This window comes from Podarcis tiliguerta, assembly GCF_965153285.1.
Source record: "Podarcis tiliguerta genome assembly, chromosome: 10".
In the NCBI taxonomy this organism is placed as follows: Eukaryota; Metazoa; Chordata; class Lepidosauria; order Squamata; family Lacertidae; genus Podarcis; species Podarcis tiliguerta.
Genome location: NC_139543.1, coordinates 33,033,856 through 33,054,654, shown reverse-complemented (window position 1 = coordinate 33,054,654; position 20,799 = coordinate 33,033,856). Strand labels below are relative to the sequence as shown.

At 38.7% G+C, this 20,799-nt stretch overlaps 1 protein-coding gene and 1 long non-coding RNA gene across 27 annotated transcripts in view; one reads left to right on the top strand and one right to left on the bottom strand.

Annotated features, from left to right (window-relative positions):
- The window catches only part of OSBPL8 (oxysterol binding protein like 8), a 67,240-nt gene that overhangs the window by 14,975 nt on the left and 31,466 nt on the right, over positions 1-20,799 (top strand). For 12 of the 24 annotated variants that reach the window (XM_083400637.1, XM_083400638.1, XM_083400625.1 and 9 more), the window contains exons 3-4: positions 3,341-3,377; positions 8,429-8,566. In XM_083400637.1, the coding sequence (XP_083256763.1) occupies positions 3,341-3,377; positions 8,429-8,566 (175 nt within the window). Of the gene's footprint in view, positions 1-3,340; positions 3,378-8,428; positions 8,567-14,835; positions 15,738-15,909; positions 16,167-19,464; positions 19,576-20,799 lie in introns of those variants that run through there. The other 12 variants (XM_083400634.1, XM_083400620.1, XM_083400617.1 and 9 more) reach the window with 11 other exon arrangements.
- On the bottom strand, positions 10,976-20,605 carry LOC310658553. 3 transcript variants are annotated; one of them, XR_014502367.1, is made up of 5 exons: positions 20,259-20,605; positions 18,357-18,460; positions 13,881-13,952; positions 12,094-12,900; positions 10,976-11,747 (listed from the first exon to the last, which is right to left on the bottom strand). It is a non-coding gene; the product is annotated as an uncharacterized lncRNA (long non-coding RNA). The 3 variants fall into 3 exon arrangements; XR_014502368.1 differs by having other exon boundaries at positions 18,371-18,460; XR_014502369.1 differs by lacking the exon at positions 13,881-13,952 and having other exon boundaries at positions 20,259-20,604.

The window sequence follows — 20,799 nt, the reverse complement described above, 5'->3', positions numbered from 1 at the left end:
AGAAAAATGTTTAAATAAAGTGAAAGAAATAACTAAATCTCTAATTAGGTAAGCAACATGAAAGAAAATGTTGAATCCCAGTTTTTGAAAAAGTCCTTTTCTTCTATATAAATTGTTATATTCAACAAGTAAACTGCTACGTTGTAAGAGTTTGAAAAACTAAATTTTTGCTTATTTCCTACATAATATGAACTGCGATTTTTATATGTCAGATTGTAGTTTAGCTCTTTTAATTAGTTTGAGGCAGTACAGTATATATAGGGATTTTTTTCACGAGTACAATATAGCAGTAGCAGATCTCAGTAGACTTGTGTGTTAGCCTGTTGCTTAGGAGCTCCTTGAAAGTAATTAGCTATGCAGTGCTGAAATATTTACATACTGGCCATTACAATAATCTTGGACGATCAGCTTTTATCTGCTTCACTCAGCTTTCCCATTTCAGTGCTTCTCTTGTTGGCATTTGCTCAGTTGTACAGGCTTGTGGAGGTCTTAGTGGCTAGACTATCCTCTGCTCTATTTTATCATGTAAGTACTGATAATATAGTTGCTCCATTGTAAGACTCATCTGAGTCATTTATGCTTAAGATGCTATTTCTGTCTTTCTCCTCCTCTTTCCTTCAAAGCGTTGCATGAGAGATGACATGTAGTTTTCACAATGAGCTTGGAAGACATTCATTTAGCAAGTGATTATTCTAGTTGATTTGGAACACTTGATCTATTGTTTCAAGACAGTTTGACTTACCATTATTATTATTTAAATCTATAATTGTAAAATAAAAGTCTGTTAAAATGTGTAGCATTGCTCTCAGATGTGTTATGCTAACTTCAAACAGTCCCAAAGTGCCTCCATAACATTATCAGCGCAAACATATTCCATAATCTTGAACATTATTTAATTATGTTACCGCCAATGCAAGGCAAAAGTTCTCTTGTAGCGAGTTGTTTTTCAAACTTTTCAGATACTGAACTTGCTTATAACCTTTTATCTGCAATACAGGACACAGTCCTGATTGTTATTTTTATTTTTGACTGTGTGCAGATCTTCCTACTTTTCTTAGCAAAGGTGTTGCTAGTTTAACCCACTTCAGAGTGGGTCATGATCCACTCTCCATGTTTTTCAGACATGGGTAGCTGCCTTATACAGCCTGACTATGAACCACATCGCTCAGGAGTAACCAGTGTGGTGTCCTTTAGATGTTGAACTACAACTCCCCACTCCCCCAAGCCCTCACCAACAACTGGAAGGCTACCCCTCATCTAGCTCACTATTGTCTGCACTGACTGACAATAGCTTTCTAGGATTCCAGACAGAGATGTTTCTCATCCCTCTCTGGAGGTTTTAGGGATTGATCCTGAGACCAAAGCACATAGTCTACCACTGAGCTATGCTAGCCCGCCCCCCCAACTTGATTTAATATGATACATTTTATTTTCCTTTAGTAGAGATAACAGACAGGAATCTTTAAACAGAGAAGGAAGTATTTAATAGATTTGAGGTAAGGTTTTTAGTTAACACCATAGTTTAAGCATAATGAATTTCAGATGCATACTGGATATTATTATTATTATAGTAATTAACATTCATGTCATAGTGATGTTCATTGGTTGCTTCAAAGAACATGTAAATATTCAGTCATGCAACTATTTAGACAGTTGCTTATTAAGGTAGGTACGAATCAAGTTTAGACTACATAGCAGATATTTCACTTTTAACAAAAGAACACCTCCAAAAGGATACTATTTTAAAAATCATACATTTCTGATTTTATCATGATTTTTTTCCCCTCCACTAAAGTGCTCCACTAAATGACAAAGAACTGTTAGACACATGTGTTTCTGGCTTTCTCATATCTGTAAGGGCCAAAAGAGGCATGTGTGATGGTCTGTGTTTCTTTTTATATTAAAAGTAACCATGGAAGAAAGACTACACTACCGTCCCTTCAGAATGTATTGTTCAAAATCCCCCACAGCTAATTTTCTTCCCTAAGGAAGAACTCCCCCTACCCGTGTACTCATCTCTACCCCCCCCCCCAGTGGAAAAGCAGCTGGGGGAGACATGTTTGAACAAGCGGAGGAGAGATGAAAATGAAGAAGGCCCAGCAGCTCTTCCTCTGCTTAGACTGACAGCCTTTTACAGCAACTCTTGCTAACAGTTTTGATGTACTATTAGTAGTGGTTTGTGCCTGTCAGGTTTTAAATAATTTAAATGCATGGTGCAATTTTAAAACAATGCTTAATAATTACGAAGAATATTGTATAATTGCATCCGTATGTAATTTTATATCATTCAAGTGGGAACCCAAAGGGTTGTAGAATATCCCATCTATGAGAGGAGTTCTATTCAGAGCTCTAGCTGAATGGAAATGGGAATCTTCTCATGATGTTCAGGTTGCATTCTTCATCATGCTAAGACAACAGGCCAGTTTAGGGGTACCCAGGAGAGGTTGTGTAGCAACAAATGGAAATGGGAGTTGCACAGAAGGAACATTTGGTGGTGGTGCTGCCGCTGCTTGGAGCAGTTGCCTCACTTTCCCTAATGTTAGGGTTGACTTATCTCACTGTAGTTGAAGGAAGGGAGTATTTTTTAACCTTCATACTATTCATCAAACATTTTTCTCACCCACTTCCCCAAGGCTGCCTATGGACTACCCCCCCCCACTTCACCCCCCATTTTTTGGGTTACCCTGTTTTGCTTCCAAATTGATATTCATTCAACTTCCACAGTTTGCTATTAGAATAAATTATTATGCCCACTTGAAATCCATATTTTTAATAATATATTTGACAATATTGTATGCACCTCCCTCATTAGAGCAAGATTCCATTCTAGCTCACTATATTTGATGTAGTATTATACAGTAGAATTTAGTTAGCTGTTGTCAGCTGAAGGTAAAGACTTGATTTTAAGTTCTGCAGTTACTTTCTACTATTAATAGATTGAATGAAAGTTAAACTTCCTTTATTGTAAGAGGCATCCCTTTTACAGTGGAAGTTGGTGAGTTATGTGATTGGATAAATGAAAAATAATTTTGAAAAGTATTTGTACTTCTGGAGAAATTAGTCATTCATTAACTGTAGCAAAGCTAATAATGGCCTGTTGCTAAGCACACTTGTTTTGTTTTCTCTCTCTTTTTTTGGGGGGGGGGTGCTGTGTTGTTCTTAAGAAAATTAATCAGGACTGATGTGCATTTTTATTTTTAGTTTCAAACTAACATGCTGTTTCCCTTTCTCTCTCTTGCCTTTAATTGTGGCTGCCTCCTCTGCTATATTCTCCCTCTCCATTTTTGGCCTTGCTGCTTTTGTCTGCTGTTCTGCGTACTCAATTGCACGTCACCTCAAGCATCATGATGAGATCAAAGACTGCCAGGGATCCTCAAGTAAGTAAATGATTTCTGCTACAACATGTAAAGAGCTATATTATCATATTCCCAGATCGTGATATGATTAGGTTCTTCCACTAGACACTGTCAAGTGCCGAGCTTTTAATGAATGATCAGACACAAAAGTAGGAGAGGGAGGTGGAATAGCTGAACTACAGAAACTGCGCATTTGTGTGCAAGCACATGTGTGTGTACATGCACACAAGCTTAAGTCTGCTGTGACTTAAGAAAATAAACAAGAATGTGAAAATAGTAGGGGCCTTAGGTTTTTTTTAAAGTTGGAAAACTAAATTTAAATCATTCTCAAAATGGAACACGTATATATGGCTCTGTTGATTAGGGTATAATTTAGTCTGTACTATAGTGACTAGTAACCTTGTTCCGTTGGCGATAATCTCCCTGAAAAGTGGAAGCTAGTAGCCATCCATGTGATAGTAAACAAATAAAAGATCTTGCAAATAGATAAAGCACAGAATTGTGTTGTTTCTATATTGACTTGCTGTCTTAAATATATTTAGCTATTTTTTAATTAATTATTTAAATTTACTAAGGTTCTCTTGTGGGGTTATATCTCAGTATTTTGATTTTATTACAGCAGTGCTGTTGCTTGATGAAGGAAATCTTATTCAATTAATCATCTGAGTTTTGCTTTAAATCTGCCTAAGTTTGCATGTGAATAATGCAATAGTTCTGAAGAATATTTCATTGGCCTAGTTCGCATGACCCAGTAAGCCGAACTATGGCTGTGGGACTGCACAGGCTTTTGGAGAAGTCACAGATGCTTTGCTTCTTCAAGCCTTTTTTATTCCCATGTTTAGCATGCCACCGAAACCCAAGTGTGTGGTGAAGTTCTCTCTTAACTAGCCATGAGCTGTAGCCAGGGTTTATTCTTGTCTACAACTCAAAATTAACAAGATGAGAGCTTAACTGTGAGCCCAGGTTTGAACACCACACTTTGCCAAACCGTGGATTAGCTCAGTGCAATAAAGAAGGACTAGAGAGAGAAGCAAAGAGGGATGAGCTCCTCTCCAGGAGCCTATGCATTCCTGGTAAGCTCTAATTAGCTTACTGTGTAATGCAAAGAATCATGGCGTTTTGGCGGGGGCTAAACAGTGTGTTACTTGATTTAAGCTTTTTAAAAAGTGTGCATAATGCTGCTGCTCCTATTTTGAAGAGAGAGCAGCTGAGAGGCCTTGAGTCAGTACCATGTTCCTAATCCAGCCAGGGGTTCTTGCTAGAACCCAATATTGGAGAGATAAATGAAAAATATATAGGCAGCTATCAAATGTTTCTCTCGGGACTATAAATAAGCAGTATTTAGCACTACTCCTGTTGGAATACAATTAAAAGGAACTGCCTGCTAAAGTCTTCTCAGATAGCTGACACCATTCTTTTGAAGAGCTCTTCTCTTAACTAATTGTAACACACTACTATAGTGAGCAAGGTTGACAAGCTCCTTTTTGTACTGGAAAAGTCTTGAGACATCATATGTAGAGACTGAGGTCCAAAGTTTCACACAACTAGTTCCATTGTGTGAATTTCTGTTTTGAATTTGTACTTCTTAAACAGTTTAGGCACTCTGTAGTCATTTTAAAAAAGAAAAAAGTATAGTTGCGGCTATCAATATATCTGCTCTTAACTGAATTTCTGCTGTGTGAATGTTGCATTTACTCAACATTCAAACACCAATATTTTGTCACTTGTTCTCGACCAATCCCAGCTTCTCAGTTGAGATTGCCAGGGAAGTGCTGAATGGAATCCAATCATAAGTGCATTGTGGAGCTCCTGTTGGATAGTGTGGGGCAGTTACACAAATTTTAGCCTTGCACAGGGTGCCATATTTTCAAAGTGTGCCCTGCTCGGATATTGCTTCAGCAGCAGTTAGTCTTAGACTGAGCCCTATATAGGAGCAGCAGTTCTGTCTCACCTGGAAGTTCCACCGTCACTGAAAGGTGCCTCTTCAGTAAATCATGTTACTGGAACTGAATGGTGAGAGTTTGGATTCCTGTTTTTCTGGTTTATGTTAGTGTCTGGGATCTCTTCTCAGTATCCACATTCAGTGTGTGTGACTGCAGTTGAGAAGAGGATTTCCCTTCCTTGCCTAGCAGATTGTACCCCAAGGAATGGGGAACCTGTTAAACACCAACTCCCATCAACCCCAGCGAGCATAGCCAGTGGTCAGGTATGATGGCAGCTGTATAGTCTAGCAACATCTGAAGGCCACAGATTCTCTACCAATGCGGTAGCTCAGCTCACTTGTTCTTTGAACGCAAGTGGGCTTCAAGCAACTAAAAGCTTTTATGGTTGCTTAATAACATCTCCGAAGGAACTCCTATCCAAAACTTTACCTCATAACTAAATGCTTAATCCTTCTAGTGGGCTAAGCCTTCACCTTTTAAGTATGAGACTAAACTATGTGTATTATAATTACTGCCCACATACGCTTATATTAAAGACCCATAGGCGTCATTCTGTAATTAAGGTGTGAGACAATCTATTAAAACCACAAATTCTGTTCCTTTATAAAAATCAATATGACTCATATTACCCATATGAAATTTGAAATGGAGGATTCAGGGAGGGGGGTGGGCTGCAAGCCTTTCAAAATTCAGAATGAAAAATCAGGTATATATATGTTAATTCATTTCCCTTCCCTAAAGTCTTGTGTGCTCAGTGTTATAATGTTTTTCACTTGCCATGTTGAATCAATGAAGAAAAGTGTAGTTTGTGTCATATATACAGAGTGGCAACTGCCACTAGGGGATGCAGTGGGTTTATATTGCTGTGTTTATAACTGGGACAGGGTTTGGTAGTTTAGTAAGAAGAGAACAGCTATGCAAGACCAGCTCAAGTCAACCTAGGCAAGATAAAACTCTACTGACCCCCTGCTTTCCCAAAGGAAAGAGGTTGAACTGAGTGGGAAGCAAAGGATAGATGGTTGCTGTGTGTAAAAAGAGGCTGAGGAAAAGAGATTTTGCTCAATCTTCAGGAAGACTAGGAGGTTCTGGCAAAGGGAGCTCTGAGGATTCTTTTTTAAATTTTGCAGATAAATCAGTGGCTTAACCTGTCATGTCAGGATCTTCTCTACGGTAGAGTAGACTTGGTAATTACGCCCTAATTATCATTGAGGGGTTAAAATCTCTGAGATGTTCTGCTTCTAAGTGCATGTGGCGAATTGCAGAATCAAGTGTTCCTCCATCTGAAAAATATTTAAAAACCCATGCAACTTTCTCCCTGATACCTGCCTTTCTATGTGGATGGGATTTATTTGTATCCTAAAATATTCAACATGTGAGTTTCCACTTGGAAGTGGTACATCTCAGATATTCTACTAACGCTTTGAGAACTAGGATGCTTTTATGCTTATGTGTGTTGGACAGCTGTATGTTGGAGTAATTTAATTAGATATTTTGTACATACACAACCCTTTGGTGGGCTTGTGGAAGATCCAGCCTGTATAGTTGTATACCTATATGGTTGAAGCCTTTGGGATTTTATATCCCAGCAAGTATTTTATATAAAATGGAGCTGACCTTCTAGGTAGTTCAGGGCAATCTTTTGCCAATAAGCTCCAGCATAAACATCACAAAAAGAAAAGGAACATGTTCCACAGATTCTACCTCTTGGTTATTATGAGTAAAAGCCACACTGTGTTTAAATACATGCATACTCCTAAAATACTCATAAAATAAACAGCTAACTGAAAAGGAGCATAATAAAAAAAGTCTAAGGAACAAGATGAGCAGTTTGCGAATGAGTAAGTCAAAAGGTCTGGAAAAAAAATATCCCTTAGAATTTGCTTTACCCAAGCTTTTGCTTTGCATTTTGCCCTATACCTAAGAGTATGGCTTTATTTTTGGTCTTATCTCTGGTCTGTTAATTTATGGTGAATATTTTAATATTGAGAGTGCAGTATTTTCCAAGAGCAGAACAGAATCACTACTGGTAGAAAAATTGAAGAAATTTGCACTTTCATAGTGAAGTCTCTAGAGGGCAATGTAGCAGTATTGAAAGATTTAAAAAGTGGGGGCTTTGAAGCAACATGACATGACATCAGAATGTGCAATTCTTATTAACAAAAAGACAGCAGTATCTCAAAAATAAACAGGTATGTTTTATTAGATTGGAAGTTAATCCTCTATAAAAACTATACTCTTTTGGGATTGAATCTATGAATGGGTGTTATGATGTTTTGAGTATTACTTAAGCTGTTAATTAAAACGTGTTCAACTCTAAGACATAACTTTTTCATTTTTTGAACATGGAAGGATCTGTCCAATTTGTTGGTACCACTATTTGGTTAGCTTTGGAAATTTAATATTGGGAATGTTTGGTCTAAACAGATGTGATTAATAGTATAGGTAGGACCGAAAATGCTGCACACAAAAAATTCTGAAATTATCAGGAAGAAGTTTTATAGACCTCTGGATTGGGAAGCAGCTGTGTTCATAGGCTTGTGCCTGAAATGCTATTTTAAAGTTATCAGAGTGGCATGGGATGACCACATGGGGCAGCAAATTCCTTTTTACTCTTAGTAACACTGGAAGACATTCATATGTCTTTACTCATGTGTCCACCCTGATCTTCCTGTTCATATATCCAGTACATCCCTGCCCATAATTTTACCTCTTCCAGCTCCAGCCCCTGAAGAAATCCTGCTTTCTCAAAAGATGCCACCCTTTCCTCCCATATTTGCAACCATTTCCCAGAACAACTGTGCGTTCTTACTTTCCTTTAAATCCTCCCTCAAATCCCACCATTTGTGTGAAGCCCTTGGTGTAAGCCTCTCATTCCCATGCCATGCTGTAACTTGGCCTAGGCTCAACAACTCTGGGGCATCCTCCCCCCAAAAAACCTCAACTCTGGTAGACCACTTCCAGTTTTTTTTAATTGGAAGTAGATTACAGTCTCTTGGGAGCTGGATGGGCCTCCTATATACCCTGCCTTCGGTTTATCCTCCTCCTTTGCTTCTCCTTGTGCATGGACCTGTACTCTGTAAAACACCGTGTGTAGTGAATAATTAATTAATAATCCTCTTTGTTTTTCAGGTGTGGTAACAAACAACGATGAAGCTCATGTTCTGAGTCCAGGAAAGATGAGCCAGCGTCAAGGAAAAGAAGGCTATCTTACTCCAACCAAAGATCTACAGCAGCCATCATTTAGTCCAGGAACAGTCCATGGCCATGGTAAGAAGCATTTCATTAGATGACTGGAATGACAAACTGGATAAAGGGTGGAATTCAACCTAGCCCTAAATAGATTGTTTCGTCAGCAGAAGCATTTCTGCTTGTCTGATTGAATAATCCCCTCCTCTCCCATCGTCCCACGCTATTCTGGGAGTTCTCCCAACCTTCCAGAGCAGATCTGGGATAAGAGGAGGGAGGAAAGCTTCATTGTACCAATGGGAGCCCTTCCACAGGCTTCCACAGCCCATAATGTCTTCAATAGTTACTGCAGCACTTGCAGCAAATGTGTTCATCTACATGTCAGTAAAAACTGTTTAAAAATGTGGAATCCTTTGGGTGAGCTGAAAATTGTTCTCTGTTCTTTGCCTCTCATCTGGTTCAGAAAATAATTTCTTACCTTAATACATGTGTAGGTTTATGTCTTCCCTTTTCATTCTGCTGTTTAAGGTTGCATTTGTATGCATGTTAAAAGCATTTGTAAGACAGTTTTGTACACCATTAATGGCTATTCAGATTTCTGATTTTTAAAAATAGAATGAAGAGTCGAAAGGTTAAAAATTGGAATTTGTGCTTTGTGCTGCCTGAAATTCCTTGCAGTTTGTGAATAGTTTCCACTCTTGCGATTCAGATTTGAATTGATTAGAATGATTCTTAATAACAGAGAACACCAATTGGTTGAATTAATACCCTCTACATAAATTAGGGGGTGGGACCAGATATTGGTGGATTACAAATATACGCATTCCTTACCATTGAACTACCATTGACTGGGGTGATGGGAAATGTCATCCAGTAACATTTGGAGGCTTGCAGATTAGTCTGCCCTTTGCCAAATAGTGTTCTCCTGTTCATACTTGCATGATCTCTGTCAGAGTAAACATACTGTAGGCTGTAAGGCTGCTATTCTGTGCACACTTACCTAGGAACAAGCCTCACTGCCCAAAATAACACTTCTGAGAAAATGCTAAGGATTTGGGCTGTAAATGTTTAGCTACTTCCAGTTGCCTCAGAACTCTTCTTTGAATTGAGGAAGAGCAATTCTACTTTTGGGGAATCTTTTCAGCTTTCTGATGCACAGATTGATAAAGAGAGAAACCTTAACTTGTGCTGTTGTGCTGCTCATTTTTTGTAGCAGAGATTATGCTTGCCAGGTTTCCAGGCCAAATGCAAGCTGAATAAACTATCAAGAAAATGGAAATATTTCAAATTTTCTAATTCCAATTACTATAGTTTTTGTTTCTTTTCAAAATCATAGTGAGATGGGTTGTAAAGTGGCATTATGACGATTTTAGAGAATATTTAGCTTGAATGTGTCTGTTTGGTGCCATTACTTGTCCTTTCTTCCTTTTATCAGTTGTCACTACTAGCCCCTATGGCTAGTTACCCGTGGCTTTTTATGGCAAGCTGTCTGTAGAATAATGTGTGTGTGCATATTGTTGTAAACTTGTGCAGCCTTTTTGGGCAAAAGATGAAGAGAATGGGCAGGTAAAGCAAGCTGAATTTGGTATATAGAAAGTTGCAAGTTGTTTCTTTCTTCCTGTAACATTTCAGATTACTTAGAACAGCGATAGCCAACATTGTGCTCTCCAGAGATTGTCAGACTCCAACTCCCAAAAGCAGCAGCCAGCATGACCAGTAGACAGGGATGATGAGTGTTGTAGTCCAACAACATCTGGAGGGTTCCATGTTGGCATCCCTGACATGTATTATAATTTATTTGTAGCGTTCATCATGGTTCATTATTCTTAAATAACGACAACTGTTTTGTCCCAGCAACCTGGTCTGAAACTCATTGTGTTGCTTAAGCATTTCCTGAGTGAGGACACTTCCAGTCTGTTGCCATTTTCAGGTGACCCTTCCAAGTCTACAATTCCATGATTCTTCTTTTCAAAGCTGTTTCTTTCTTCTTCACTCTGCCTTGGCACAGCCCCATCCTCACAAAAACAGAGTATCAAACAAAAATGAAATGCCTGTGAGTGATAGGTCGAAGTAGGGCTTGATATTTACAGAGCAAACCAGAACAATTTGTTTTCATGAGATGAAAATGAAGTGCCTGTGTAAATATTAACATTTGAGAAGTGATAAAATTGGTTCATCACTTACATACAGACGCCTCCTTAAACTATGTCTCTGGCAGAGGTATTGATCAGTTGAGATGTAAACTATATAGTTAACATCCTTATACCATATGATACCAAAATTTAATATTACCATACTTAATTAAACAAAATTTAGTATTCACAACATTTTGTGAAAATGTCATTCTGACATATTTTTTAAAAAAATTCATTGAAAAAATACTAATCATTGATTTTTTATTCCCCCTGCTTTTGGTCCCTGGATCCTCTGGGACTGACTTAGAGCCGTAGGAAGGACACACAGCCATATACATATGGATACTCAAGTTCATATGGAGAAATGTGGTTGCTTTATTAACAGGCTCTCACAGCTTAGTAAACATCTGCCAATTTTGCAGAATTGTATCCTCAATGTCATACAACTTTCCAAGTGGTACAGTCCAAGGGAAGATTACATCTATTCACCTTCCACTGCATTGTAACATTCCCAGACCCAGTGACATGTCTCATTTTTGTAACCACCCTCCCTGTGTTTCCCTCTTTAGATTGCAAATTCACTTGTGAGACCAATTACGTTCTCCTACCCAAAATGGCAGGGCCCCCCTTCCCCTCTATCCATGGTACTTTCATGGGCTATCCTCTCAGAATAGGTCATTTTTGGATCCATGCATTATGGAAGAACTAACTTTGCTCCTCCCCACAGTAGTGGTAGCCAAAGGGGCATGCTGTGTTCTCAGAGGGTAGTTTCATTTCAGTTCCTTCAACCATGCTAAGCTTATGCTTTGGTGAAATCCATGTTTACAGATAGCAGGACAACTGGGCTTACTGAGAACAGCTGTATTGGTGTTTTATGTGCTGGAAGTTTTCATTTTCTGTTACATTCCTCTCGAGGGTTTGGTATCTAGACACTCTACAAGTGTCATTTGTGCATAGGTATTTTTGATTTGTTAAGTACAAGAAAGACTGATCAAGTCCTCCAGGATTGTTATAGACTCTGAGGTAAAAAAAAAATAGAGCTGATGTTCATGGGTTCTTGTTCTCAAGCTTTTTTTCCTCTGACTACTTTATTATTATTAATCAAATCAAAGCACATACAGTGGTGCCTCGCAAGACAAAAAGAATCCGTTTCGCGAGTCTCTTCGTCTAGCGGTTTTTTCGTTTTGCGAAGCAACCCTATTAGCGGATTAGCACTATTAGCGGTTTAGCGGCTATTAGCGGCTATTAAAGGCTTAAGGGATTAGCGGATTAGCTGCTAAAAGGCTATTAGCAGCTTAGTGCCTTAGAAAAAGGGGGTGGGGAGCGAAAAAGAATCGCAAGACATTTTCGTCTTGCGAAGCAAGCCCATAGAGAAATTTGTCCTGCGAAGCGCATTGAAAAACGGAAAACCCTTTCGTCTAGCGGGTTTTCCGTCTTGTTAGGCATTCGTCTTGCGGGGCACCACTGTCCCACATTTTAAGGGCACTTTTTCTTTAGCGCCAGCATAATCAATTCAGCACCATATTGTGAAAATCATGGATTTCCCTGTCTGATAATCCAGCTGAGTCAAAACAACCTTGATCTGCATCAGAAAAAATAATAATCAAGTGCAGGACCAAGCACTGTTCTGCAACCTTTTATGGATCACCTGAATTGAGTTTGTGATTTATAGGCCACAGTTTGAGGACATCTACATCAACTCTTGCCACTATCTGCTTTTCAGCATTGGACCTTTTGATTGCATTTAATACAACAAAAACTGATGTTTGGAACCGACTTGACACAATTCTGATTCTTCAGAACAATAAACAACTTGAAGTTAAAAGCTGGCAATGTGGATTCAACCCTGACTTATTGCTACACATGATGTGGCAATGCCAGTAGTGGCTTTCTTCTTAGAAGAGATGTGCTTTCAGATAAATCATGTGAAAACTGGTCTAAGATTCTCCTACATGAATCTCTCTCTAAAATATTGAATGGTCTGAGGCCTTTCAGAAGCCCACAAGAGGTAGATGTTCATGCCCTGCTATAGTTAAAATGGCTAGCACTCCAATACTTGAAGAACAAATCCTCTGCATCTGCTTACCAAAGAGTAGAAGTCTTGAGTGCTGCATCCTTTTGAGTGCATGGCATACCACCACCCATTGTCTCATAGGTACCTCTTCAATTCTGTGAACAGTTTTTTTTCTTGTTGTAACTATTTTTGGCTCCTTTCCCCTGGTAAGTGAACTCTTACTCTTCTTCCTTCCTTCCTTTCTATTGGCTTTGTTTATTTGTGTCCTGTTTGTTTTATAAAAATATTGGAAATAAATATGACAATAAACTTAAATTCTAAAATGTTAATTTCTGTTGGTCTCCTGTTTAAGTTTTTCTTAGAGATTGTGGCTGCTCAACTAACCATTTTGACCTTCTCTAATACATTAAGTAGGCAGGAACATTCATATTGCTACTGTACAGCTGATGTCCAACATTTTAGACAACTATGTTTGTAAAATGCCTGCGTATATATTGCTATTTTTAAATTGGTAAACATTTATCAAGCTAGTAGAAACCCAGCTTCTACTATATGGAAATTAAGAACAGTTTATAGTTTATTCACATGTCTTTGAATGTAGTACAATGCCTTTGAGTCATTACATGTTGCCGCATTTTCAATCTCAACAACCTCTGTACATACATATCTGACTGGTCTATAATGTAACACAGTAACTCATTGACTAAAGTGTATTTTGCATTCTAAGTGAAGAAAATGATTTTACTGTGAGTAGAATTGTGGGTGCCAAGGGATAAGGGAACAGTCCTTTAACTGGTAGGAACAACAGACCTAAGGAATTCTTACAGTATTGTAGTTTTGGGTCAATCTGTCTAACAGTACTATAGAGGAATGGAATGGAATGGAATGTGTTTTTTGTCAAATGTAGGTATTTGGGGAAATTTTATTTAAGGACTTTGTATGCCACCATTTCATTAAAAATATCAGACTGTCTACACTTTAAAACATAGAAGATCAGAATTTAAAATACATATGCAGATAATCATTCAGGTGACAGACTAATAAAAAGTAAACAACTGTAGGCACAAAACATCTCTGTTGGAACAGTGTTCCATGGACTAGCAACACTAAATGTTCTAACTGTAGTCAGTCAGTCCTTTGTAACATTGGGGACAATTAACAGTGCTCCTCCAGATGATTTCAGTGGTTCTGACGGTACACTGGACCCAATTCTTTAAGGGCTTTGTACAGGCAACTCGCAACTTACGTTGGGGGGTCATGTTCCAGGGATAGCACATAAAGCCAAAATCACATGCAACTCAAAGATTTTCACCAGTTCCTAGAAAAGTGTGAAAACTATTTTAAATATCTTCCTTTTTCCTTTCAACTTGATGTTTTATTTCCTCAAACCCCAGAACATTGGGGCAAAGCATTGGACTAGAATATTTTTCATTTTCCTTTCAAACCATTATATCTTACTTTGATTGGGGGAGGGGGACATCCGTGTATTGTACCAGTACATGTTTCTGTGCTTGCACAGTGTAAAATCCATTTACCACTAAAATATATGAAGGTGGTATTCACACGTCCTGTGACATGTACAGTTCATAAGCTTTCTGCAGCTCTAACTATTCCATTCTTCTCAGATGGGATCCCTTTCATATACGGCTCTTTAAAAGATTGCCACCTTATGGGGTTTTTTTGTTGATAATGACGGGGAGTGGAACCAAGTTACAGAGTAGTCATTTAGATGCTGTGCAATACAGAATGGAGCATTTCAGACACGGCACAGCAAGGATCTTGGATTTCAGCTTTTTCTTAATTTTGTAATTAAGGTTACCAAGACCTGCACTTTAGTAGTAGTAGTACTATATATATGAATCAAATCAAATCAGGCTGCAGTTTCCCTTGCCTCACTGGGTGACAGGGCAACACAATGGTAGATGAGAAAAAACAGTGTAAGCACATTGTAACAAAAGTCTAAACTGAGTCAAACACAAGTTTATAGAATTACACATGGTTTGGAGGAAGTAGATAGAGAAAAGTTTTTCTCATTACTCTAGAACTCCTGGACATTCAGTGAAGCTGAATGTTGGAAGATTTGGGACAGACAAAAGAAAGTACTGCATGCAACACACTATGGAACTAGCCCCTACAGGAGGCAGTGATGGACAGCAACCTAAAAGAAGATTAGACAGACTCATGGAGGAGAGGGCTATTAATAGCTGCTAGCTATGATGGCTACGCTTTGCCTCCACAGTTGGAGGTAGTAATGTTACTAAATACCAGTTGCTAGAAACCATCGGAGGGGAGAATCCTGCTTGCAGGTTTCCCACAGGCATCCGGTTGGCTGCTGTGAGAACATAATGCCATTGGCCTAATCCAGCAGGCTCTTCTTACGTTCTTATACCATGCCTCATATTCTATCTAACCTCCCCTTCATGGTAAGCAAGCTCTCTGTGGGTTATTTGGGGATTGTCTGTTTTGCTGAAACTGTCTAAACTAGCTTTAAAGTATCTACCAGAATGCATTGAGCAGAATTGTGTGTGCTGTGTCCAACCATTTTGATTGGGTATTAGCAGAGGAACCCTATGTGTTAAAAGGCATCTGAATATGCATAGAGCAGTGGCAAGGCTGCTGCTGAGATCCTGTTTTCCTCTCTATATGTATTTGTTCACCCTGGATATATAATTAGAATAGAGCTTTTTGTCTTGGCTTATTGTTCTCTTGTTGTAAAGAAAGGACTTGTCAACAAATCTTTCTTTAGGAATTTTTGGCCAGTTTGACCCATTTGAGCCTAATCTGTTGTCCTTGTAATACAGAGGTCTTGCTTGGGATAAAATAACTGAAACCTGAGTAGTCAACAAGTGTGTGGGAGGAGCTGTGGAACAGAGCAGTTTGAGATGCAAGTCTACGGCCAAGCAAGCTGCTTTTATAAAACGTGCCTGAGCTGTAACCCGGTGTACAGAGAGGAACTGCTTCAGGAGAAATTTAGATTGCATTGATTCTGTCAACCTTGGGGATACTAGTTTTTGGGTTGTAAAACAGTTTGCCATTCTTGTAATATACAGTTGTTTTGTGTTTTGGATTTCCATTCATGTGAGTTGGAGACACATCTCTAAAGGCAAGTATATCTCTAAATATATTTTAAGTTGGATTGCATATTACACAGCAGTAGCTTGATAGCTACTAGCAGCTGACTTTGTTTTCCAAACAAACTCATTGCATGAGGAAGGTCACATGTTGCACATAGATGTAGGTAATGCAGATTTAATTACAGGTTTCTTTCTTATGGTAGGTTTGGTAATAAGTTTGTGTGTTGTAGTGTTTAATCATATTAACCAGAAAAGTGGCTTGACAGTAGTGGGACTAATAAGCTGACTCTCCACAACACCACCACCTCAGGATGAACACAGAGTCACAAATTGATTTTGTGAGCTGTCTTGGATATCTAACACATTCTAATATCTGTTGCTGTTACAGCAGCAAAAGGATTAATTTTGGGGGGCTGGTTTCAAAAAGCCCTTATATTTCAAGTTGAGCATATGTCAAGGTTATGTCCTATTTTGCTCTTATTTCAGCTTATGTTTATTATTTTGAAGTAGAAAATCTGCATTTTTAACATGCAATTGAACTTTAATGTATTTCTAGATTAAAATTCATTGATAGCCAAATTAATGAGTGCGGCATATGTATAGCAATATGCCATGTTACAGTACAATGAGCGCTATATGTTAAAATAACTAGTACTGATGGAATTCAAACCCATCTGAATAGCTGTCAGGAACAGAGCACCAAATATATTTTGAAAATGAGCAATGATGTTTAATTTCAATAGTTTAAAAGCATCAGTTATTGGGAAACAACTAGGAGGAAGAGTTGTTGTACTCACGACTTGTTTGTAGACTTCTAGTCAGCCGCTGTGAGAACAGAATACTGGATTAGGTAGACTTTTTATCTGTTCCAACAAGGCTCTTTAATTATTCCTGTAACAATAATAATGACTAAAATCATGCTGAATATCAAAACTAGTAATGTTCAGTAATGACCCCCTAGGGAATCATTTTTGGAAGCTGTTCTTTTAGATACAAATAAGCAATGAACCATAATATGTGAATGTTATTTCTGCGTAACTGAAAACCATAGGCATGTCATTGTTACAAAAAAGTATATAAATACATCAGAAACTCTCAACATTTTCAGCTACACTGATTTTTGTAATACTTAAAGGGAGAAACAAAAGGACAACGAAAGATCAGTTACTTAAGCTTAGTGCTCTAGCCAAATGGTTAAAGTGATTTTTGTGGCAAAGCTCATGCCAAGAGAGTGACTTAGCAATGCTGAATACCTTTGTAATAACCTTACTTTGTATATGACACCAAAATGACTCTTCTTGTTAGGTATTCTGCGTCAGTGTTGCTCACCCCCCATAGCCATGACTCTTGTTCTTGATCTTGTTAGCTACAGTCTTGTAGCAAAGAATCTCCATCAATTCAATTTTTGTGCAAGTACCAGGCAGTGTTGGGTGGGCATTCCCAAAGCAGGACTTGCAGACATCAGGGTCTGCAGTTCCATTCCCTGATTACCTGCAAAGGCTGTTTCCCAGTCACATAACTCCTCACCCAAGTGAGTGGTGGCACTTCTGTATGGGGGCTGCTTAGCTCCCATATCCTTTCAAAGTGGGCATTATAGAATCCCCCAAATTCATTGTGGTTCCCATACAGAAATGCCACTTCCACCTGCTCTGGCAAGCACATGGGGGCAGCGGGTTAGGACATGGGGGTAGGGAGAGGTGAAAGTAATGAGGGGGAGGGGAGGGAAAGTTGGAGGAGGGAAAGGAGTGACCATGATTGGTACAGTCATGATAGAGTTGATGGGGGAGATTCTGAGAGGGGTTTTTTTTTTGGGGGGGGAGTTAATCTGGAGAGGGTGATCTTAAGTGGGAGGCAGTCATTTTGTGAATGGTTATACATCAATAGCAGTGATTTTGTGGTTGTACCTTTGTCAGTTTTTCAAAATTCTGAATGTGTCCTCAGGCCCAAAAATGATTAGGGAACCCTGGTATAAGGCTTTGAAAGTAATGGCTAACACATTTTGATTATTTTCACTGATCGCCTTCTGTATTCATAGTCTTAATGACCCTGCAATCCTTACAATTTCTTTGCTCTTTGGGCTTCATTAGAATCTTGTATGGTTTTGTCTCACTGGCTGAACAATACCATCTTAATAGCGAACCTGAATTTTCAAGGTAGTAGTCACCAGAGTGGTTGAAGGGTTCCCCCTCCCCTTTTTTCTTTTACCAACAACCACTGCAAATGTTTTTTACTTGAAACAGATTATTTCTGTGCATACAATAATTGACACCCATTTGTTTTTTCCAGTATCCTGTGCAGAAACTATACTGTTAATTGTGTTTTCTGTGTAGTTTAACCATGCCTCAGTTGCATTTTAATGAGGTTTTGGAACAGTAGTCTATTTTCTTACAGCACAATCCTAACCATGTCTACTTAAAAGTATGTCCTATTGAATTTAAGGGGGCTTACTCCCAGATAAGTGTAGTTAGGATTGCAGCCTTAAATGATCCAATGGTAAGATAACTTGTTTTTTGGTTCCTGAAACTTTGCATTGCTTAAGTCGCCATGTTTCAGTATTTAAATCTTGTACTTTTACTGGAGTAAACTGGTGCACATATAAATGTAACAAATAAAATAATAATTGTTAAGTAGCTATCATTGTTGATTACCTTCTTGAATTTACCTTGGAGGAGCATCGATGATTATTTTTGCTGCTCTGCATGCATCTCTGTCTCAAATTGCTGTTCTTCTGGCTCTTTCTTCATTTTGTCCCCTGCCAGACCACAAGTTGGAGGATGCTTTATCTTTACTATTTGTAATGAAGATTTTTCAAAATACTAACCCTTTCCCTATAACATTATATTTAATTGCATTGAATAGGCAGCATATAAATGTCAAAGAATGAAATAAGTTTTGTTGTGAAAGAGTGCTGAGCCCGTTTTCTCCTCTAGAATCTTATGACTGCTGTGAGGTTCTTATGCCTTTCAATGCACCATGCATGAGTAAGAAATATGAATTAACAGAGGAAGTAGCAAAAATAACAATCAAAAAATCCCAAGAATGGATGTTTGCCAAAAGCTGTTTGTTGTGGGTTATGGAAAAGAATAATAGAATATTGTTGGCACTGAAATGTATTTCCACAGTGTAAAAAAACAGTCTGCGAAGAGAACCATCATATTGACATAGGAATACACAGCGGAAACAAATCACATTGCACTTTGTTCCTGCTGCCTTCCTGATGTAGAGAGTGCTCAGGAGGGTGGGGCAGCAAAAGAGGAAGGGGAGATAGAGATCAATAAAGAGATCAATAAAGATATCAGGAAGAAGAAAAAGATAGATAGTGAGGAAGTTAGGCCTGGGAATTTGGAGCAGGGATATAAGGGAGAAAGATATGTAGGATTTAGAGGTAAAGCTGATATAAGGCTGATATAAAAAAGACTTGGCAATGGAAATTGATACAAGGAGGATATATGTAAAAGTTCACCCTTTATACCTAACAAATTTATTTATTTAATAAATAAATAAATAAAAACTAAGTTTGGGCAGTAGTGTTCCCCTATCAGCTTTGGCCTGGAGATTTAAAAGTGGCAAATTTGTGTCTTTGTTGAACTGTTTCAGACTGCAAGTGGGAAGTTGCTCAAGTTTGAAAACCGCACACACACCTTGCCTATAGAAAGCTAGATGTTGCAAAGAAGGATTACAGTGTAGCTTTGCCCCTGGTATGGTGCCTTTCTGTGTGTCAGAATTTTTTGTCATAATGGAACATTCCATCTTGCAAGTAAGTCTGTTTCTACAGCTAAAAGCAGAACATCACAGGCATGTATATATCTCGGCAAAACTAGGTCCGAGTGCAAACTGCCTTTCCAAGCAGGCATGCCAAATCACCAGGTGATTAGAGACCTCTTTAAGCAGAAATAAGCTCCAGTAATAGGGATTAGTATGAGTGTTCAACATGTGATGCCTGGGGAAAAATCTGTAGAAAATATTGGTGCTGTAGCATAGATGTAAAAAAACACACCAAACCACAACAACCCTCTGCTTCAGAATATTGAATCAAAATTACATTACTTAATAACGATGATGCTTTCTCACTAGATATCTTCTGATCCATGTTTATCTATAATAATAATAATTTATTACTTGTACCCCACCCATCTTGACTGGATTGCCCCAGCCACTCTGGGCAGCTTCCAATAGAATATAAAACATACACGATACACCAGACATGAAAAGCTTCCTGATAGAGGGCTGCCTTCAGGATATCTATTGGAGGTTGTACAATTTGTTATCTCTTTGACATCTGATAGGAGGGTATTCCATAGGGTGGGTGCCACTACCAAGAAGGTCCTCTGCCTGGTTCCCTGTAACTTCACTTCTCACAATGGGGGAACCGCCAGAAGGCCCTCGGAGCCTGGACCTAAGCGTCCGGGCTGAACCATGGGGGTGGAGACCCTGTTTTTTTTGAGTAGTTAAGCCATATGACAGATTTGGGGTGCACTCCTTGTTGAATGTTTACCATCCATTAGTGTTTGCATGGCTAACAAGCGTATTATAGGGTAAAAGGCACTTACCAAGAAGGGACAGTGGCAAGAGGGAGGGGAGGGAGGGGTGCTTAATCCTCCCATGCTGGGTGATTTATTTTCACAAAGTTTCTTGGTTTTCTCTCTGTTGAGATTATTTCCAGTTTCATGGCCTGGCTGGGGAGATACAAATTTTAAATAGCCAGTTGGGGTGTGTGTGTGGATTTGTAGGGTAGAAGTGGTGGATAGAGAACTAGATACTAAATACTACTGTTCCCCCACCCCACTGATTTTCTCCTTCAGGTGCCTCCCTTTCCCACTTTGGTGTTGCTATGGAAACCATTGTTTCTCTTGTAACCCGTAGTTCCGTCCTTAGATCCCTACGCTCAAGAACAGGTTCTGTGGGTGTGTTAATATTATAATATGTATCATTATAATAAATAGTGAAAGTGCACTTTTTTTTCTTTTTAAATAGCATGACATTTCCCATTATTAAAGTGACAAAATATAAAGCGAGCCTTTGTGGTGCAAAGGTTATAACAGATTGTACCTATGAGAACTAAGCTCTGCCATAGCTTTCAGTTAACAGTTT